The 23238-nt window shown below is 43.6% G+C and overlaps 1 protein-coding gene across 4 annotated transcripts in view; it reads right to left on the bottom strand.

The window, feature by feature from the left end:
- Window positions 1–10287: 10287 nt before the first annotated feature.
- Window positions 10288–23238, bottom strand: part of MUSK (muscle associated receptor tyrosine kinase) — an 84942-nt gene continuing 71991 nt past the window's right edge. For 2 of the 4 annotated variants that reach the window (XM_075931441.2, XM_075931442.2), the window contains exons 7-9: window positions 21510–21701; window positions 14898–15046; window positions 10289–11715 (exon numbers count right to left, since the gene is read on the bottom strand). In XM_075931441.2, the coding sequence (XP_075787556.2) occupies window positions 11033–11715; window positions 14898–15046; window positions 21510–21701 (1024 nt within the window). In that variant the 3' untranslated portion in view covers window positions 10289–11032. Of the gene's footprint in view, window positions 11716–14897; window positions 15047–21509; window positions 21702–23238 lie in introns of all 4 variants that reach the window. The other 2 variants (XM_075931440.2, XM_006117991.5) reach the window with 2 other exon arrangements.

Raw genomic sequence — 23238 nt, 5'->3', positions numbered from 1 at the left:
GCTTAAGGGTTTCCCAAATATATTACTGCAGCTTCAACACAACCATTTGAGATTTCCCTAGCATAACCAAACCCTTATGTTGCTTTAAGTTCTGATAAGAGCTGTTGTTATAATAGTTTCACAGAAGGAGAAACTGAATGCAGGCAGAAGCTTAAGGGTTCAATCCTGTTCCCATTCCAGTTATTGTAAAGACGCCTACTGACTTCGGTGATTCATGGTCAAGCCCTTTGTAACCTAATTGCGTAATGAGTTCATGGCCGTCAACAAAACCCATGAGTCCTGACTCCTAGTTCCCTGCTGTAACTGCTAGACACGTGCTTTAAGAATAAAAATAATCATAATTGAAATGTTGCGTTTATAATAAAATAATGTCTAGAAATGTCAGTAGTTGGGAGAGTTTTGCAGACCGTGAGATCGTGTCAGCACTATGGTAACGTCCGTGTTGGAGTGTGCATTCATTCTCGGTTTTGGTTCTACGGAGCGCATTGGGATTACCTACTTTTGGAGGTTGGAAACTGAGCGGTGGCTATATCCAAACAACCATCTGTGGATGAATCACAAAGTGCTGTAGCTCTAGCCCAAGGGAGGTTAGAAAGCCAGCTATTTAGATTGACCGCTACAGGGCTGGGAACTACAGGAATCATACCAGGTCACGAGCATATGAATCTAGCCTCCTCCATGGGACTGAGCACTAATAACCAGTGATGGAGTACAAAAAGCACTCTGGATAAACACTATATTGCTCCCTTTTCTTCTGCTTCTACGTGGATGTTTTGGTGATATCTGTCAAGATTCAGTAAGAGAAAACAAAATGTTTGACACTGATCCAGCAAAGCAGTTATGCCCAGGCTTAACTTTAAGGCTCATTGAAATCACTGTAAAGTCAGTTGGATTACCTAGACATGCATAGATATGTAATGTTTTCAGGGGTCAAAGGTTAGGGATGTAAATATCTGTCCTATGTGCTCTTACTGATGGTGGACAGTGCTCAATAGGCAGCCCAGAAGATCTATATCGTGCATCCACAGAACAGATACAGTAAAGGCCTCAATTTAGCCCAGAGGACCTACTTCTAGGAGTGAACAAGTAGAACAGGCCTCTCCCCTCCCCGCCCCCATGCTCCTTTTGTCCTTGATTTCCCTTCTGAGACCACCATCCCAGTGTTCCAGTTGTGCTATCTGTTTGTATGAGAGAGATGGAAATTTGTCGTGTGGACACTGGACTGAGCCAGCGACTCATTTCACACAATCCACTACAGTCATTACATGGTAACAACTTTGGGTGACTAGGGTATCAGAGTAGTGCTGTGGTGATTCAGGCTTAGACAACTTGATTAACCTATCTCCATTAACTAATTTTTTTTCTCACAGTCAACATGCAGTTGTCTTATCCCTTAAACCTGTTGAAGCTTCGGAGTTCGTTTAAAGTTTTGGGTGGTATAAAAAGACAAATGGTTTAGTAGCAACTACTTATCTGTCTGGTCCAAGTCCAAGAAAAATATTTGTACCAAGTCAAGTGAGTCAATGTATGGTTCAGAATAAAGAGCGTGCTCTTTTGTTGACATGGTTTATGTCATGCTAGTCACAGGGGGGGGGGGGGAAGTCTGTTGCTTTGCACACATGGGGAGAGTTTTTCCAGCACCAGGCTTGCAAAATGAACAGGGACCCTCTTGTTTGTGTAGCATAAGTTGCCAGTCGGGGAGAGCCATGTACGCATATGGAGCCTTCTCTGGAGAAAATAAATCAGAAGAAAAAGTACTTGGAGTGTCTAGAATGGTGCCGCCCTGGAACTATGATACCTGTGAGAAGCCATCATTAGATATCTGGTATTGATTTCAATGGGGCTAGGATTTTACCTGAAGAATTATGGATATTAGGTCGACTAGTCAAATGGTTCCCAAACTGCTTGCTAAGGTGATTCCCCCATCTCTTTTGTCTCTTGTCTCTTTTTTTTGTTTGTTGTTGCCTAAAATGCAGCCTATGCCTCAGCACCTCATCCTTGATCTTGGACTAGTGCGAAGGGGAGGCAAAGGGGAGGGGAAATATTGGAAAGGAAGCCTACCCCATGCTTGTCCCACAGCAATGGCTTCTGTCCTGCAGGTCCCAGGCTGGCTTCTTATTCTGAGCCTTGTGACCTGGCATGGCATACAGAATCACAGCTCCAGCTGCCCTGCACCCATCATGATAGGCTGAACTGTACCGTATTACAATGCCCAGAGCAGGGAACCAAACCCAGACCCATAGGCCAGGAGCCGCAGCTGTGTCGTGGCTGCAAGACAGGCTTGCTCTCTTAACCCCTGCACTCGCCGTGTCGGGCCACATGTTTGCCCAGATCAGGTCCCACCGGTGGTTTAATCCATCCCTGGATGTGGTGACCCATCTAGAAGCTTTCCACAACACACAGGCGGGTCAGGACCCACCACAGGAAACACTGATCAAGTCTGTTCCCTGCCTGGCCAAGGCTGTTTGTTGCCTGCTGTGCGCTACTGTGGCAAATCCACAAACCAGCCAACTTTCAATTGAAGTGGAGCTGAGATCCCGCTGAAAGGCTCCCACAAACCTTTAAATGAACCTGCTCCGAACTAGTAACGACACCCACAGGCAGGCAACGTGGCATGGTTTCAGGTTCTGTCCCAAACACTTCATAGAGTTCCAGCCAGGAGCTCTTTCCAAACGAGGAGCCGCCAGGCAAACCCACTGAAAGCTGTAACTCGGTTATGCTATATGCAGAGTCAGAAACCACAGGGAGATCGGAATGCCTGCTGCACAACCCAGAACTGAATAAGAGCTGAGCAGAAACCTGGTGTTTAGAACAGAAACACGCTGAGGGGAAGGGCCATCTTTGGGTGGTGTGTGCGCAGAGCATCTTGCACAGTGGGGTTGGGACCTCTTGGCTCTACTGTAATACAAATAATTCATCGCCATCCCAATAACAAACAACGAGGGACTGTAAGCAGAAGCTATTAGAATCCAAATAAACTTAGAGCCCTGGTTGCTTTGAGGGTGGGGTCGGTATGTTTGGCATTTCATCTATGAAGAAAATGTCATGTACCTTGAGCAAAGAACTTCCAGTTCCCTGATGTTCCTTCCTCGTGGCGATCCGGTGTCATCCTCCTGCTTTTCAGCAGGACCCCAGAAGCTCTCCAGCCTTTGCTGTAACTAAACCCTGTCTGTCTTCTAGTATCACTGCTGTGGAGTTAATAGGCCTTTACATAAGAAGATAAATTTAGCCCTGAGTGAACTCACCACCCCAGGGAGGGACCCTCTTTCATTCATGCAGTGCTTCTCAATTCAGTGCAGTCTCCCTCTCCTGGAATTGTTCGTTTACCTAAAAGTTGTCTTGCCTAGATAAACGTATGTGCTAGATAGCATCTCATGTGCATAAGAGTCCTGGGGGACAGCAGATAAACATACAAACTTTCATACATGCTCACTTATGCGCGTTCAGTACTTGCACTCACTCTGCAAAATAAAATGATTGGCCTATAAACAGCATTAGATTTACAATATATAAGTAAAAAGGCAAATGGTTTTCAAATGTTTGTATTAGGGATGCTAGTGGCTAGTCGACTATCTGATAAGCAAATGCTTATCGGCTAGTCCAGTAGCCACTCGACTAATTGTTTTCCCCCCTCCTTACTGCCTCTGTCAGAGAGCAGCAGCAAGGGGGAAGGAGCCAGTGCTAAGGGGATTTGGTGCTGGGGGGAACTGAATTTAAGCCGGTTTCCCCAGCACCTTCTCCCTGGGGAGCAAGGGAGGCAGAGGTACAGCAGAGAAATGACGCGAGCAGGGACTGCTTCAGTTCCTGCTGACGCCGGTTCCCACTGCAGGCGCTTCGGCTTTTGAAATGTACAAGAGCCCTTTGGGAAGATAGGGGACACTTCTGGGAAGCAGCCCCTGTCCACAGGAGTCCCAGCAGATAGGGGCTGTTGCCACCAAGCAGTCCTACCGCAGACAGCGGCTCCTCAGGCAGTGGCCCCTGTCTGTGGCCAGCCCTGGCCGCCGCCGCGAACGGAGGCAGCTTCAGCACCATCCCCTGTTCACAGCAGCCAGGGCTGGCCACGGACAGGGAGCAGCAATTATCTGGTCTGACACCAGCCCCTGTTTGCAGCGGACAGGACTTTCTGCCATGAACAGGAGCTGCTGGACTCTGAGCGAGCTGGGACTCAGCGGCTCTTACTACATTTAAAATGTAACTCAGCTGTGTGGGTGACTCTGGAGCTGGCCCCTGGAGCTATCTCTGCACAGCAGTGCTTATAGACTAATTGTATAGTCGATACAAATTGTATTGACTATACGATTAGCCAGATAATTGCATTTTAATATCCTTAGTTTGTATTCTTTTCTTAATGGTGAGTGTTTAGATGATTTATCCTGGCTGTCTGCTGCTGATACACTGTTTGCTTCTTTAGTTCTCAATTTTGGAAAGGGTCACAAAATAAGATACATTTTGAACCTCTCTCCTGTGGCACCCTCACGACCTGACCAGTGCCGAACCAGGGAATTTGCTGGACCATGGGAGGCCAATCTTGTCTAGCAGCATTACCAACACATGCATTTCTTACTTTGCTTTTAGAAGACATTTAGAGGTAAATTAGAGCTAAATAACAGCACAGAATGCTGAGCGCCAGAACTGGTGGTTGTAAATAAATTTTATTGGATACTGGCAAACTTGGCCAGATAAGTGGATATCTGGCTAACTAAAATTACGTCGGACCACAAATAGTGTCAGACTAAGGATGGTGCTGGACTAGAAAGGTTCAACCTATATTAAAAATGAAAATGTAACCTTAATATAAAGTTTATTACCTTCATTATAGGTAGCATCTGTGTGTTCTGAATATAGATTGTTAAAGGAAAACTCTGGTTCTTAGTTCTAGTACTTTAGATAGCTAAGATAATAGGAGTCCATCTTGCATACAAATATTACCAAGTATAGTGCCTACGGGTGTGTCTAGACTACATCCCTTTTTCGGTAAAGGGATGTAAATTAGGCACGTTGATATTGCATATGAAGCCGGGATTTAAATATCCCGCACTTTATTTGCATAATGGCGGTTGCCGCTTTTTTCCAAAACGGGCTTTTTCAGAAAAAAAAAAAGGCAGTCTAGACGGGGATCTTTCGAAAATAAAACCCTTTTTCAAAAGATCACGTACTCCTCAAAAAATGAGGATTTGCATTTTCATCCGCAAGAAAGAGGAAAATAACATGCCACTGACTTGGCAAAACACAGCAATACACTTTGGGTCTTAACTGCTAAGCAAAGAATCTCTCAAATTCTTGTAGTGAACTGTTTCCACTTGAGCCATAGGATAAAGCAGTTTTCAAAAACTTAATGGAGTTATAGTATCAGAATGAAAAAATTAAAGGAAATGAATGATCTGTTTGTAGATATTCTGTATGCAGAAAAGGAGGCTTTTTAGATAAATCATCAGTTGTAAATAATTAGCTCTGCTGTAGCCTCCTAATAAGGAACATGATTCTTCTCTCATTTTACACCCTAGATTTCCTCTTGGGTCACGTTAATATATGTGAGCTCAGGATCAGGCTGAAAAATCTTTTATTCTCATTTACATGAAGCTCCCTTTAAATGCTCTGGCAGAATAAACTTGTCGTTGTCTAAAGGAAATTTAGACCCTGGATATCTTAAAAATATCCCATCTTAACTACATTTCACTTTGCAGCATTAGGTACATGATAACAGTCTGTTATTGCTAGTCTGGGCTTTTAAAACTTCCTGTTTGTCATAAACTTGTATAGTTTGTTACTACAAAATATATTTAAAATATCCTTTTTGGTGCCGGTAAGATACTAAGAAAGAATATGCCTTTCACGTAGATGTTTCTTTATTGGTCATTGCCTGTTAGCTCCACCTTTAGTGGCCTCCTAAACATTTAACTATAGTTTAATATAACCGTAATGAAAAAAAAAAGCTGTAATAAACCCATTGTTCTGACATTAAATCGATCCTGTTTCAATAACTTACCCCGTACAAACCCCCGAAACCTTGAATTTGAGGGAAGGGGGGATAAAGTTTGTCCCAGTTGCTTCCCCTCCACCCCCGCCATGAGAAATGTTACACACCAGAATTACACAGGCTGCACCAGTGTACAAAATTTACTGTGAAATATACATTGCTGCTCGAGACATCAGATGATTACAAGAGATTATCAAACCAAAATAGAACATATATGTAGCCTCTTGGAAAACTATCTAATCTATTAAGTTTAGTCCATGACATGTTTATGAGGAATTTCTTCTTGGCCAAGATTGCATCATGTTGCTGAGAAAAAGACCATTAAAATATGAATCCAAGCATACAAAATATGAATCCAAGCATGCAAAATATTTTTAAAAGATTTATAAAAATATGAATAGGTGGATTTCTGTATCCCTTTGATTTTTTTTTTCACCTCATACTATGGGTCTTCAATGATAAAGCTTCATATATACTGTGAATGCTCTTGTCAAACACAATGGGTGTATCTAGAGTACATGGCTCCGACGATGGAGCCATGTAGATGAGTGTACTCGGCAAAGGGAAATGAAGCGGTGATTTAAATAATCGCTGCTTCATTTACATCAAAATGGCCACCACGCTGTGCCGATCAGCTGATTGTTAGCACAGCGCGGTAGACTAGACGGGGATCAGCCGACCCCAAATCCTTTTGTCGTCAGATCCTTTCTGCCTCGTGAAACAAGGTTTACAGGGTCTGATGACCAAAGGATTTGGGGTCAGCTGATCCCCGTCTAGACTACCGTGCTGTGCCGACAATCAGCTGATCGGCACAGCGTGGTGGCCATTTTGATGTAAATGAAGCAGCGATTATTTAAATCGCCGCTTCATTTCCCTTTGCCGAGTACACTCATCTACATGGTTCCGTTGACGGAGCCATGTAGTCTAGACACACCCAATGTGAAATCAAATTTACTTACTTAGCCTGGGGCTTTGGATTAAGCCCTTAGAAAATTCTGACTTGATATTTTACTCTCCTCTTCATGAACACTTAAATTCAAACTGGAGACAGAAAAAAAAAGTCTTCAATTTGTTTTAAACAAGAGACCGCCCCATCCCTCCTGAAACCTGCATTAAAACAATTTGAGTTAAATAAGTACATTGCTAACAGAACACTGTATATTCCTCTTAGTAGCGACCATACAATAACAACGCTGAAATTTCAAAGGAAAAAACTGAAACGAAGCAATTTCTGTACAGTAAGTTGAAAAATACACAACAGAAGAGATGAAAATAATAGGTCTTTTCCCTCTCTTACATCTCCAAAATAGGGAATCATTTACATGGCCCTTGTACTGGTGGTTCTCTTCACAGGTCATGGGAAGTTTCCATAGGAAAAGATATTTTTCGGATGTAAAAACAGTGGAAACCTTCTTTGTTGCATTTAAAAGAAAAATTGCTAACGACCATAGATTTCAGGTTTACTCTGGCACTGCAAAAGCTGGAATGCTGGACAAGAAAAACCAAATACTCCTCCACTTGTGCACCGGTGTATCCCTATTGATCTTAAGGGGGCTGAAATAGTGTCACTGAGTGAAGAACTTGGTCAGGAAAGTGCAACGAGAAGGGGCACGTATTCTAATGACAATCTGTTTGCTCGGTTGGGAAGTGAGGAGAGGCTATAGTATGTGACATGAGGCCAGGCTGTAAATATATCATTAAAGCGGCAGGGAAACAGCAGTCAGGGCTTCAGGACTTCCTGCATGAGGTGAAGGAAAAGAATGAGGGGCAATTAGCTGAAGCCAGCCCGGTATCTCAGAAAAAGAAAAAAAGTCTCTCAAGCTTTAAATGTATTTATTTACGTAGAGCACTGCCTTTTTGTACGTCTACAGCCACTCGTGAGGCCTTTAGGGAGGAGGGGTAGCAAGGAGAATAAGAGGTGCTTGTTATTCAGAAGGATTCTAACTGATATACAAGGACCAATCCTGCTCCTGCTGAAGTGAATGGCAAAATTCCCATTGATTTGGTCAGAGTCAGGCCCTTGACTATCCAGAGATGAGCATTTAGTGCATGTATTACAATAGCACCCCAGTGAAAACGGGGGCCCACTAGGCCAGGTGCTACATACGCATAGGCTATGTCTAGACTGGCATGATTTTCCGCAAATGCTTTTAACGGAAAAGTTTTCCTTTGATATTAACCATGATATTGTGGATTCTAAGCTGGATAATTCTCCTTTCTTTCATCTCTGGGAACTAAGAGATAAAAACTGGTGCAGAAAAATATGAAATTTTCCTCAGGAAAAACAACACCTGCTAGGATATGAATGGACTAGCTTTAACAGAGAAAAAGCTCTAGGGCTATGTTCACATTAGCAAGTACTGCTGCATAACTTGCATCCCAGTTCATCTGAAGTTTCCCAATGACACTCTACATACTAACACTATATCCTTGCTGATTATTTTCACACAAGGAATATGAAAAGGGATGAGAGAGAAGCAGAGCAGAGAAGGGAAAATAGAGATGACATAAAGACTGGGAAGTGAAAGAGAAAACAGGAGAAATGAGGAAACAAGAGGAAACAAAGGGCAGAAACGATGGCATTGCTAAAGGAAAGGGTATTTTCTCACAAGGCACTGAACCTGTAATGAATGATAATAAGTAAGCATTTAGTTACTACATTGCCAAATCTTGATCTTACCCTTGATCTTCATGCAAACCTCCCATGGAAGTCAGTGGGAGTTGTGCTGCAAACTGAGAGGAGTATATAGCCCTAAATGAACACCCTAGCCCTTGACTCGTAATTTTAAATTGTATTAGTTGCATATACTCTGTTGTGTATGGGGTTGTTGTAGATATAGATCTTATTGTTATAGTAACTGAGTTAGGTCACTAGGGGGCAGCCTAGCGGTTTGGGCTGGTTCTAGTTAGTTCTGTGTTACAGATTAAAATGGCAACTTGCAGCCACTACAGCTCTCTGTGTTTCAAGCGATTTCTTCCTAAATTCCCTAATTCCAAACGATATTACACTCTCTGTAGGACAAGTTTGACACTTTTGCTCTATAGGTGCTTCCACTAGGGATAAAATTCACCACGATGCAGTACTAGGGATAAATCTGAGTGTGATTTCCCGCTGCGTCCCACAGGCACTCAACGTTTGCCACACTGCTGTCATTGTGGTCAATGAGGATTGCACCATTGACATCAACAGGAGCAAAACACTGAACCAACCAAATGCTTGTAAAAATCCTCCCTCCCCACCCCCAACCATTTTTGGCAATTAGATTTAAACTAGGGATGGAAAAGTGTAACCGTGTAAATGTTTAACCGATAAGCGGAGGCTTGTCAGTTTCCATTACAGTTACATGCTGCCTACCTGGGTCCCTTTTGGCTCCACTCCCAGGGAGCCAGCTTCATTGCAGGTTTTCAGTATAATTTGAATACTGCAGAGTGAGCAGTGAAGCCTCTCGGAAGCAGGAAAGGCAGCTCCTGCTGGCCCCACTCGGGGGAAGTTTCATTGTGCGCTCTGCAGTATAAAGTTTACATATAACCTTTATACTGCAGAGCCCACAGGGTGTGCAATGGCTTTTTACATCCCTAATGGAAACACCACCATTTTTGATCCAAGGCATCTCGTGAGCACATCTAGGGCATGTCTACGCAGCAGGGCAAAAGTTGAATTCAGATACGCAACTTCAGCTACATCAATTGCATAGCTGAAGTCAAAATACGAGTCAAAATTACGAGTCAAAATTTTGGCCAAATTACACAGCAGGAGTCAAAGGAAGAACCCTCTTCCTTTGACTTCCCTTACTCCTCGTGAAATGAGGGTTACAGGAGTCTGAGTAAGAAGGCCTCCATCTCAACACTATTTTGAAATAATGGCTTGCTGTGTAGATGCACATCTTTTGTATCTTGAAATAATGCCAGTTATTCCAAAATAATGCTGCTGTGTAGACTTACCCTTAGGCTGTGTCTAGACTGGCCAGTTTTTCCGGAAAATCAGCCACTTCTCTGGAAAAACTTGCCAGCTGTCTACACTGGCCGCTTGAATTTCCGCAAAAGCACTGACTTCCTACTGCAAGAAATCAGTGCTTCTTGCGGAAATACTATGCTGCTCCCGTTCAGGCAAAAGTCCTTTTGCGCAAAACTTTTGTGCAAAAGTGCCAGTGTAGACAGCTCAGATTTGTTTTCCGCAAAAAAGCCCCAATCGCGAAAATCGCAATCGGGGCTTTTTTGCGGAAAAGCGCATCTAGATTGGCACGGACGCTTTTCTGCAAAAAGTGCTTTTGCGGAAAAGCGTCCGTGCCAATCTAGACGCTCTTTTCCGAAAATGCTTTTAACAGAAAACTTTTCCGTTAAAAGCATTTCCGGAAAATCATGCCAGTCTAGACGTAGCCTTAGTGTATAAGTGGTATGTTTAAACCAGAGTGTAAAATTAGGAAATATCTTACTGGGGACAGGTTTAGAACCTCGTCCTGTCCTTTTTTGCATGTAGAACTCATTAAATCCTATCAAGGTGTATGTAAGTGTGACTCTGAGCTTATAATTCAAAGGCTCACACAAATTATACAACCACCCAGTGTGCATTGAAAAAGATTGTAACATCAGTAACATAACAGTTCAATGTTACTTGTGCAAATGCCAAACAGGACATATTGTGAAACTCGTGAAGCAGGTTTTTTTTAAAAAGTATTCAATTTCTTTATGAACTCTCAGATAAACAGAATATTTCACAAGAGCTTAACAGGACCTACTGGGACAAAGAGTGAATAGGAAATTTCCATCCTCCACTCCCTAGGTAACTCTTGTTCTGTTTGAGCTGTCATCCAACTTGCCATTGGCAGACAATATGATGAAACAACTTGGAAGTTCATTTTGAACTCTGTCTTTTTTTGCTGAGAGAGCCCAGTCTGCTACAGAGTTCATTTCATTCTTCAGTTCAAGTGTTCATCACTGGATCATTTTTACATTGGGCAAAATTTTGAAGAGCCAAATACTAAGGCCCTTATTGAGGGCTCATTTGAGCCTGTGAGGCCCAGTCCTTTGTTGGAGGCCCTGTAGACCCGCTTTGCCTCAGACATGGACAGCAGCTACTGCCCTCTCGTACATACGCTCCAGGATGCGATGGATGCTGGCAAAACTGGGCCTGTCCGAAGGCAGCTTGCTCCAGCACAGGCGCATCAGGTTGTATAGCTCCAAAGGGCAGTCGTCAGGACAGGAGAGGACGTTGCCATCTCTCACATAGTAAATCACCTCCTCATGAGCCATCCCATAATAGGGTTGCATACCATAGGAGAAAATCTCCCACAGGACCACGCCGTAGGCCCACACATCGGACTCGGTTGTGTAGCGGTTGTAGAATATTGATTCAGGGGGCATCCAGCGTATGGGAATGGCATCGTTTTCATTGGCTTTGTAATAGTCTGCGGAATAGATATTCCGGGAGAGGCCAAAGTCGGCGATTTTTACCACCCTATTCTCTCCCACTAAACAATTCCTGGTGGCCAAATCCCGGTGTACAAACTTGCGCTCTGACAGATAGGCCATGCCTGCAGCCACCTGCTTGGCAATGCCGAGCTGATCGGTGCAACACAGTGCGAGGGGATTGGGATTGGAGAGCCGGATCCTAGTGTCCAGGTTACTGTGGCTCAGGCTGCAGAGGTTGCGTGGGGAGCGGGTGCGCAGGTACTCATTGAGATCCCCATAGGCCATGTATTCAAACAGCAGACACATTGGTTTCCCAACAGCACACACCCCTGAATGCAAGAAAATACACCAAGTCAGTCTTGTCTGGACTTTGCTGTTGCTGTTGTATGACAAAACAGAAATAAAACTTAAGAAGAATATTTTTAAAAAGCACAGATACCAATTAGGCCCTCAAATCCCACTAGCTTTCAATGACTTTTTGTCCCTTTTTTAATCTCGTAAAGAGAGAAAAAAATGTGGTGTGCTTGGTTGATTTACGCTGATCCTCCAAAATAAAAAATGTGCGTGCCTTCATTTGATTATGAATCAAATCTTGGTCAAATTGATGCTATTAAGAATTTTACCATAGACCCCACTGTGCTACAGGTACTGTACAAAGAGAAAACAAACATGGTCCCTTCCACTATGTTTGGTGCTAAGCTCCTAGGAGAACTCTCATAAACCAAACTTCTGTGCTATTTCTGAAATTTCTGATTTTTTTCCTTGAGACTTCTTTATAAAAAACTGTACTTTTGCCTCTATTGGGGGTACACACAACCAATTTCTTCTGTTTTGCCAGATATTTTGTGATGTCTGTCCTCGAACCAAACCAAGTTCCCCTGTTAGGATTAAATGTTTCAAAAATATTTGTATCTACATTTTGTATTTTCCCTGGGGAGTTAAAACTATTCTTTCAAACAAATTCACAACCAGATGAGTGAAATGGAGATACACACTCTGTCACAAGGTAATGGGTATCTTTTGTGTCTTAAAGAAAAAAACATTAAGTATGGGAAGAGCTTGGTGTGATTCAAAACTGATTGACATGTATTCCTTTCAATTTGAAAGTAAATTATTATTTATCAAGGACCAGATTTCCTTAGCAGCTACTATTCTGAGTGTGAGCTACTGAATGCTGAGCAATTTAAAGGTCTGACCCCAGATAGTTTGCCCTGTTTTGCTGGCTTTTTTCAACATTCAATGAATGAATTATTTGGTTAATAGATTTCCAAATTATTCACACAGTTTTACCAAATAACAATATTTTAGAGCTGGTCAAAAAGGCAAGAGCATCACCCATATTCTACTGCTTGACAGCCACTGAAAACCAGTGCAACCAGAATTAAGATAGCATACATTCATCTGAAGAAGTGGGTTGTACCCATGAAAGCTCATGATGCCATCTACAGGTTTTGTTAGTCTTTAAGGTGCTGCTAGACTATTCGTTGTTTCTTAAGTTTATTCTTAGAAATGCCATTCAGCATAGCATATGGCTTATTGTGAAATATGAAATTCTTGCTGACGACCTCACACTTGACTCTGAGAAAGAACAGACATTTCTCAATATGATATTATCTGGTTCTAGCAAGAACAAATAACGCAAAAGGTTTATTGGCCAAATAGTGTTCAACATTATTTCCCAAATAGTGTTCAGCCATTTCCTCACACCCTTGCAATACAAAACTGGTTAATTCCTGTATCTTTGGCTTTCCTAATTTGTTCAGTGAGTTAGCAATAAACAAAAAATTGATTTTAGTTTAGGGCACTTCTTGTTCCTCCTTTCTGTTGCTGAAGTACATACTCTTTCATGAAGCCAGATTTCATGCAGAATTCCTGCACTAGGGGTAACTTGCCTGATAATATTCCTGTTGATATGGACAAAGATTTGATGACTAGATGACAAAGACCAAATCTACCTACAGGGAGTTTACAGAAGAGCCATCTGATGGCATTTCTAAATGGCCTCTACCACTGCTGAAGGATGACGTTTGTGGGACTAAAATTCTTGCGGTCAGATTGCTTGATGGAAGAATGACATGGGAGCCCATTAGCTCACCATTAGCTATTTTCAGACAGTCTGCAAAGGAGTAGGGGAAAGAGAAACCCATGAGCTACTCAAGCAATTCAGTGACGGGAGTCAGTGAGTAACGGAGACAATCTGTGCACTCAAAATTTGCACCCACAGTTTTGTACCTGCAAATAAATAGCCGTTCTGAGTACCTGCATCTCTAGCCAGATCTTTTGTACGTACAGCCTGGCGGAAGTGTAAACAATCAGATTTGCACCTACATCCTTCAACTGCAGGCAGAGAAAAGTGTCTGCATTCCTCTGTAGTCTGCCTGTGCCCAAGGGTGAGTTTCACCCTGAGTGCATTGACTCAGTAGTTTCAATCCAGATCTTTCACAACGTACCCATATTTCAAAAATCACCATGATTTGAAACTAACTGGTGCCTGTGTTAAAAGTCTTAGCAAAGAGATACAGAGACCAACCTACGTGCTGATACAGGACCCTCAGTGCAGGATCTGAATGTCTTATTTAAATGGCCCTATATGAAAACTAGTCTGTCACAACATAATGAAAATGGTATTAGAGCTAAACATTCCAACATGTGCCAACATAGAATGCTAAAAGCATGAAGCATCATGTATATAAAAAACCTAGGGCCTGGCCAAAAACAAATGTCCGCCTCCCAGGACTTAATGTGAAACTTCCATATACAGGAAGTCTCCAATTTAAGAACAGGTTTTGTTCCAAAAGTTCATTTGTAAGTTGGCTGTTTGGAACTCGGAATGCATGTTCCGATAGAAACAATGTTATAAATAATAGCTAGATTCCCAGGCTAGCCCACAAAAGCCCATTTAATCCATAGTGTATCTGAAATACTGTATATGTGCAATGAAAAATAACTAGTTCTTTAGGAAAGGCAAGTTGAATTAGAGGAGATAGGTGGAGATTCTGAAGGGGACTTCTGGCCATCCTCTGGCCACACACACACACCCCTCCACTCAGCACCGGCTCTGGCAACACCCATCCCCCATCCAGCCCCTCCCTTCATCCATCCCACAAGCTGCACCCAGATCCTGCTCATCAGGGGACAGCCAATGGAGTGAATGCTGACGGAGGACTCCAGAAGAGATGGGGCAGCCATGCAGCCAATGGCTGGAAAGAAGCAGCAATTCCCCTTCAAACATGTTGCTTTTCTCCAGCCTGTGACTGCCCCCTGATCCTCCAGAGTCCTCTGGCCAGCACCTGTGCTTCTCGTCTGCCCGTCTGAGGCTGCGGGTGAGCTTTTGTTTGCATGTGCGGATGTTTGTAAGTCAGAGGTTTGTAACCCGGGGAGCGCCTGTCACTGCAAACCTCTGTGCATGCCACCCAAGTTCATTGCGCTTTTGAAATTTTAGACCCAACACGACGACAGACAAATTCCATGGAAGACCACACCCTAAGGGCAGAGAATTTTGGTTTTGTACCTAACAGCTTGACGATATTCGGGTTATCAAATTCCGCCATGAGTGCCGCCTCCCTCTGGAAATCAGCCTGCATGTCTGCCGAAGCTTCCTCCTTGAGCATTTTCACTGCCACCATTGTGAATGGCTCGTACGGAAGCAATCCAGGAGCCCTTCGAGAAACAGAAAGAAAATCTCTGCATAGGACTGGAGATATTGCACAGGCACACCCCGTTAGCCTCATTTCCAGAAAGAATTCATGGACCAAACCAAGCGTGGACAGTGGGAGAGGTCTCAAAGACATGCCCACAACTGGAAACCATTTTGCAGCCTTCAGCAGTCTCAGGAGACAGCAAGGACCGAAAGGGGGTGTCTCCTGGGCAGGGGTGTAAGACGCATGGCCAGCATGTGGGAGAGGTGGCGCTGCTGCTGCCCTTGTGGTGTCTGAGCAGTGTCTAGCTTCACCCCTGCGTACTCAGTCCTGCACATTTCACCAGCTGTCCCTTGTGAGAGGGCAATCTCATTTGCTGAGCTTTTCAGGCTTACAAGCTTGCCCGAGAGCAGCTCTTGTAACATGCCGTAAACTGTAAACATGGCTGGGTAGATGGAGCATGAGGCAGGGCCTCAGGAGAGTTAGATTCTGTTGCCGGTTCTGTTTCTGATCTGCTTTGGCACTAAGGGGAAATCTCTGTCTTGTCGGCTGAGTGTAGCCACAGTGCCTGGTCCCATCTTTAGATCACAAACACTGTACCAAGCAGGCCAGTGTTGTTAACCCCATTTCACAGATGTGGAGGTGATGTGAATATAAGAACGGCCATGCTGGGTCAAACCAAAGGTCCATCTAGCCCAGCAGCCTGTCTTCTGAGAGTGGCCAATACCAGGTGAACAGGTAATTATCATGTGTTACCCATTCTCACCCCTGAGAAGCAGAGGCCAGAGACACCATCCCTACCCGTTCTGGCTAAGAGCCATTGTTGGACCTGGCCTCCATGAATTTATCCTGCTCTTTTTTTGAACTCTGACTGTGAGGCTTTGTCTGGAGACTAATGGTGGAGCCTGGAAACCTGGGACCCCTGTCTTCTGTCCCAGGCCAATGCTCAAGGCTGCAGTGCCTCCATTGAGGCAGCCTTCTCAACTGGAGCCTCTCACCACCACTGGGACATAAATGATAATCTGTGGGGCATGCTTCCCTTAATACTTCATTAGAGCGGGTGGATCTCTAATTCCAAAGGACAATAACTTTCCATTCTTTAAAGGATGGCCAAACCTAGGGGAATAGTGTGTGTTTCCCTACCAGGGCTGGCACCTGAGATGGGGAGCTCAAATGTTGCCCCCATGCCCCTTCGCTTGGGCCGAAACTTTGAAAGGTCTCAAGTCTGCCTTCTTCCTGTTCTACTCCTCTCATGGTACTGCAGAAAGAATACATATGCACCAGCAACAGACACAATTTTCTACATTCTGGGTCCTAGTGGCACCCTCCCACAGTCTGGCACCTGAAGCAGCCGCCTCAGTTCACCTCATGGTAAGGCCAGCCCTGTTCCCTACCCCTGGAGATATGGAAGCCTTGCCCTCAGCATTGTAACACAGTGCCTGGATGTAGCCATCCAATGCCTATAAAAGGCAGCATCCATTTGTGAATTATATTTCTACACCTGGCTTGCTGATCTGCCACTGCTGAAGTGTCAGGTTATTTTGCGGTTCAGTAGCCAATGAGAGGTTCTCGTTTCCAAAGCAAACTTCCAGTTACCTTGTCACCTTCTGCAAACAGATGGCATCGCAACAGATGCACTTGGCTACTGTAAATGTCACATCATTGTCAAATGTCAGAGAATGGCAAAATGCCCATCTAAAGAGAAATCGCCTCAGGCAGCCAGTTATTACAGCTAAAAAGCTTTCTCTGTTGAGATCCAGCACCTAGGAGCAATAAAATCAATTCTTGCTTTTGCCCACAGTTGCCTTCTTTAAAGCAAAGTGCTGTTTTCACCTTCTGGTGGGTATCAGATCTTCCACTGTGCTGTTAGGGACAATACCCTTTTAATACATCAGTCAGTGTTACCCTCCTTTTCTCAGTCACTGAAATATGTAAGTGATCTGTAGTTACTGATGGATAATGCAAGAGTTTGAAAGATAAGGGGGCTCACCTCTTCTGATTAGCATCAGGGCTTCATTACAGCTGATCAAAAGTCAAGAAGTATTTACAGGGAACAGAAATAAGAGGCAGCACATATAGGTTTCACATGGCGTTCTTTTGAGTGAGAAATTCACCCCTGTGCAAAGGCCAGCAATAAACCTATGCACCTCTTGAATCATGAAAGTGTAAATTAAATCGGGCTTAAGCAATGCATTAGCTTTGCAGTGAGTGAGTTGACTCTGTGGTTTCTTTGGTCCATTTCTTAGCAGATCTATATTGCAAATACCCCCATGATTTGGAACCAATTGCTGCCTTTAGTAACAATTTTAGCAGAGAGCATAAGAACGGCCATACTGGGTCAGACCAAAGGTCCATCTAGCACAGTATCCTGTCTGCTGGCAGTGGCCAATACCAGATGCCCCAGAAGGAGGGAACAGAACAGGTAATCCTCATGTGATCCCTCTCCTGTCACCCACATCTAGACAGAGGCCAGGGACAGCATTTCTACCCATCCTGGCTAATAACCATTGATGGATCTAACCTCTATGAATCTATCTAGCTCTTTTTTTAACACTATTAAAGTCCTAGTCTTCACAACATCATCTGGCAAGGAGTTCCACAGGTTGAATGTGCACAGAGTGAAGGAAAACTTCCTTTTGCTTGTTTTAAACAGAGACAGAGATCCCTAATCCACAGAGTTCTCTTTCCAGGGCAGTATTTGCCAATAAACAAAAGAGCTCAGTTTCCAGGGCTGAAAATTGGGGGCTTCCTCCTCAACAGATTATTCCTTCCAGGGACCAGGTTGCACCATCTGATGTTTGGCTAGTCTCTCTCTCTGGTGCTTGGATTAAATGCTACGCTGCCCACACATTATGGTGTTTGGGGTCGCAGAAGCGGTCTACGCCTTCGGGCACCTGTGCAGAATAGGAAAAGGTGCGATTCTTAGGTGAAGAATGTGGCTCTTAGGTGACAACCAACACAAAGCAGGGCAGAGTTACCCCAGGCAGACTTGAGCTATATCTGCATTTAGGGTGGGAAGGACTTTTGTGCTTGAGGAGTGCAGTTGTTGATCATGGTTTTAATCCCAGAATTTTGGACAGTCTTTTAGATCTGCTGAGCCATAGCCGCCGAGCCAAACTGAAGGAGGCTGCATGTGGTCTGAGAGCTGTAAGAGGAGTAATATCCACAGTGCATAAGGTAGGGCTCATCACTACTTTTATCAGAAGGTCCTCAGATGGCCCAGCTTTGTGCGATTTACTTGAGCCTGGCTACTGATCTCATTCTAGGACAGTTGTGAAGGTAATTTGTTACATCCTCAATTCCCACTGCAGGAGACAGTTCTTAATACAAATGGCAGCCTTTCAGAAGGATCCAGTAAATAACAGCCAGTCACTTCCTGTCCTGACATGCTGCTTCACCCAAGAATAAGTAAACAGTGAATCAGAATTTTAAGTAAGCCAACTGGCAAAGAGATTATTGGCACTGAGTGTAGAATTATGTTTACAGGGATGAAATATTACACGAGGAGAAACAAGAGGCTTGCTAAATTTAGTCTGAGGCATCCATTAACATACATAGGACCAGTATATATAATTTTCTTTCTGAGAACAGAAAAAATGGTCCTTTTTCATGCAGTAGCTTTAGTGTTCTATCCAGGTGTGGACCTGGCAGTTCTGGAAGCTAACCGAGCCATCGTTTTTCATCCACCAACCCTGTGTAGCAGTGCCAACTGCAAACTTTTGCCAGTAAAAGCTCCATTTCTCAGACATCCTTGATGAAGCTGCAAGGTGAGAGGATAACACCAACAATGCAGAGGAAATCTTTTCAAGAATCAGTATGGTGGACTCTCCATCTTCAAGCCAAGGCCAAAAGTAGTTCCCAAAGCACAGAATATGTCTGTTTTGTGTTCATACACATTGCCCTCTCTTCTAAAAATATCACTTAAAAACTTATTTAAAAGAATTGCAAAATGCAATGAAAGTTACATTTGGGAATCTGGAGTGGTAAGGATTATTCTGAAGAAATGTGCCATGGATAGAATTCACCCATGACAAGAGGTCCTACCTGAGGAGCTATTTAAGGCTCACTAAGCAATCTGCTTAACGAGGGTTTGAATTGCCTTGTATTGGTACTGTTCTGTTTTAGTGAACCTTCACTTCTATGCACAGGGGATAGCCCAAGTTGATGTAAGTGGGGTACAGTCCTTGTGCTGCCTCTCTGCATATAGGTGAATTATACCCCATATGAAATAAAATGATGGGCTGCATTCACCAGGGTGTTCCAGATGCCTGGTTTAGCTAGGCAGATATGCTGGGTATAGGGCTGCTTTACCTCATGGGAGTGGCAAGTGGCATCCGCAGCACAGTTATGAATCTGGTCCCATATGCTTTGTTGTCGCTTCAAACTCAGCTCATCTAGTTTAGCCATCAATGCGAACAGTCAATCATAAGCTAAGCATCTGTGATTTTGCTGCAGCTTGCCCTTTAAACTGTTATTTTTAACACAGTCTGTATAAATAAATGTGCACTTCCTCCACATCCCTTCGGGGAGACAACAGTCTCTGACATCCATTGAAGTATTTCCTTGCTCTAACAAATTTAACCTACTGCATAATTCATTTCCTGATTAAAGTTGTCAATGATAACGGTGACCATGGCAGCGCAGACCTTTATCATACTATTAAGTTCAAAATGTCTGCTCTTGCAACCACAACTTGCAAAAGGAGTCCTTTGACTTGGCAATCAATGAGGCAAGTCCCACTAGTACGGTTGGGGGCCCATGTCCATGTTGAGCAATATGTACATTGTGATGTTCATTTTTGTCTCTCTCTCTCATACAGTTCCACATAGAACCAACCGCTTTGCCAGTCGTGTTCCATCCCACAGAGGCATCCCAAGTAGCAAACATATCACTGAAATTAACTGGGAAAAGAAAAAAGGGGGCCAAAATAAATACCTATTGCAACCTCTCCACCTTCTTTCAATAATTCTGGGGTGGGATTTTCAAAAGAGCTCATCATTGGATTAATTTGCTCTCTCTGGTGGCAATGGGAGTGTAACACAGACTCTGTTAGAGCCAATGGAAGTTGAACTGAGCAAATTCTGAGTTCTTTTGAAAATTCTGTCTGTGACTTGTTGAAAACATGTAGGCTACGTCTACACGTGTACCCTTTTCCAGAAATGCTTAAAGCGGAACAGTTTTCCGTTATAAGTATTTCTGGAAAAAGCGCATCTACATTGGCAGGATGCTTTTCCAGAAAAGCACTTTTTCCGGAAAAGCGTCTGTGCCAATATAGACGCGCTTTTCCGCAAAAAAGCCCCGATGGTCATTTTCGCGATTGGGGCTTTTTTGCGGAAAAGAAATCTGTGCTGTCTACACTGGCCCTTTTCCAGAACAGTTTTCTGGAAAAGGACTTTTGCCCAAACGGGAGCAGCATAGTTTTTCCGGAAAAGCACTGATGATTTTACAGTAGATCGTCAGTGCTTTTCCGGAAAAGCAAGTGGCCAGTGTAGACAGCTGGCAAGTTATTCCGGAAAAGTGGCTGATTTTCCGGAATAAGTGGCCAGTGTAGACACAGCCATAGAGAAACCAAGACTGGAAAACAGTTCAATTAATATTCATATGAACTAGCACTGGGAGTCTATTTCTATCCTTTGTTCCTCCTTGCCCAGATCCTACCCTGCATTCAACTTTGTTCCCATTCTCTCCCAGCCTTGCTTCTGCCTCTGAACCAACTCTGCTCCTGCTGGGCCTGACTCATGGTAACTAGTTTCCAAGCCTCGACTCTGAATCCTGTTTCCAGGACACTCTTGATCCATGGCTCGGCATTCAGACTCTGATTTTGGTTCTGACCCTCAGCTCTGATCCCTGACTGTGTTAGGCATTCGGACTCTGACAACTAGGCCTGATTGCCAACAACCCAGTCTCCTGACAAATAGGAAAAAACTGTTGTCAGTTTCAGGAATAAGGACCCACTATGCAAATAAAGGGATTTTTCCAGGATTGGGGCCTAACTGTTAGATCACAGCTAGTATAGCAGTGGGGAGTAACCACCAGCAAATGATGACTTTTTAATGCTGGCTGGCATGTACCCACTTCTAAAACAAATGTGACATCCTGGGAAGATATGAAAATTCGACAATGGACTAGTCACAATATAAACAAGCAAAATTCTTACCATCCTGAATGCATCATAAGCTTAGCTACCACATTCAACTGAATTCCCAGGAATAATTGACCCACTATGTCTAATATACAGAAGATGATTATGGACGTTTGTGACAATGTTTTACCAAATAACAATTGAAAGTGGGAAACAGGAGTAAATAAGTCCAGTTTTAAAATTAGTTTTGTCACACTTTCACACATTTCATTCTGTTTAGAACAATTAATTTCTCCACAACAAGTTGGAATAAACAGATGTCTTCCTGCTTCCAGAACTCTAGCCAGAGGTTAATGTCTTCCAGTTAATAATATTAAAGGGCACTTGCTAGCAGGACATTTACCTTGCTTGAAAGACCCTTCCAAATGCTCCTTCTCCAATATCTCTCACATATTCAATATTGTTTCTTGGATATTCCAGGCTGAGTAATTTAGGATTCAGGAGGAGGGGCATGCGCTGGTACATGGGGTTAGGATGAAGTCTGTCCAGGAGGAGCTCTGATGGAAGAGTGGTAAGTGCTGGTGCTTGTGACTCCCTGAAATGATGGATAAGGAAATGATCAGTAGGGGAGAGCACGTAGGGTACTGTGTCAGGAGAGAACAAGGCTGGAAAATGGAGGAGCAGAAAGACTGTTCACAGGGCCTCTTCGCGCTGTGTAGAGATTATACATGAAAATGGCTGCCAGGCCATAGCCTGCCCTATATTTATGTTTTTTCACCTTTGCTCCCACCATGCCAATGTCCTCATTTACAGCCCCATATGCCACATATGGGGATATGTGCCTGCCAAGTGTCCAGTGTCACTGCCCAGGCACTTTGCTGTCTGCCCCCCCTTCTTACCCATTGTGCACTGCCATGTGTCTCATGACATTGTAGCGTTGTTTCTGGGATGCTTACAGTGTGCTTGTTGTTTCTAGGGATCTAGAATGACTGTTGGTCTGCCAGGTCAGCAGCCAATCCAGCAGGTCATTGGGGATGGGAATTGAACTTCTGTGAACAGTTGCAACAGAACTACTCACATTAGACAGGATTACTCATTTGATCTAGAGTTTGCGGGACCATGTCCTCAGTAATTTGGGGCCGCAATATAGCAAAAGGAAACCTAACGGGTGAGAACATACAGCAAAACGTAATGATACCCTGGAAACAATATTCTCGCCCCTCGAGCACTCTGCAAACTTACATTTTTCAAAAACCAGTGTCCTTTACATTTTTGACAATAAATTAAATCTAATGGCTGGAAAAATTCTCTTCTGTCCTGTTCCACAAACAGTGCAGACTGTTAACCACCAAGAGTAAAGTTGAAGCTAAGGAATTTGCTTCAAGTGCGTGAGGGTTTTGAGGAGAGAGAAAACCCACAAATATTATTTTCAACCTCATTCAAGTCCAGATAAAATCTTATATAGTCTCTAAAGTCTCGCCATTAAGAGTTTGTAGGGTAATGCTTGGGAACAGAAGAAATTCCATTAAGAGTCTCCTTCTGTTTTTGTTTTACTTGTAGCCGGTGGGCTGGTGTTGCCCTTTTTAATTCCCTTAACAATGTCTAAATATCTTCCGATTACTTCTCATCTAATCTCCCCAAGGAGGAAAGGTACCTACATCTCGATTGTCCGGAACAGTAGGTCCTTACATTCAAAGCTAAACTTGAACTCATTCTCCAAACTGTTACTTGCCTGAAAAACCAGCACAGTTATTTGCTGTTCAGAAGGAAAGCGACCGACCTGCTTAATCTTATACACATGTTTTCAGATGCCTTTGTCAAGTGATCCCTGCTTGAGGTCCTATGTCGTTAGGGATTTGCTACTGTTCATGTGACTCTCTTTGACCTACAGTATATAAGTCAGCAGTTCCTTGGCTTTCTGTGACGAGAATTCAGAATGAAACGCTGCTGTCCTCAGCTGGAAATGTGAAGGAAAGCTGAAGCACTGGACAAGCACCAATATCTTCCATGGTTTCAAGGTTTCATGGAAGACCATGAACATTTTTGGCCTGCATTATTAGCTGCTTTTAATGTGTTGTTTGTTCTGCAGTAGCACACAGAGGTTCCATTTAGGATCAGAGTCCCAGGGTACC

This window comes from Pelodiscus sinensis, chromosome 6 (assembly GCF_052426305.1).
Source record: "Pelodiscus sinensis isolate ZL-2025 chromosome 6, ASM5242630v1, whole genome shotgun sequence".
Taxonomy (NCBI): domain Eukaryota; kingdom Metazoa; phylum Chordata; order Testudines; family Trionychidae; genus Pelodiscus; species Pelodiscus sinensis.
The sequence above is the reverse complement of the archived record's forward strand: the minus strand, read 5'-3'. Positions and strand labels throughout refer to the sequence as shown.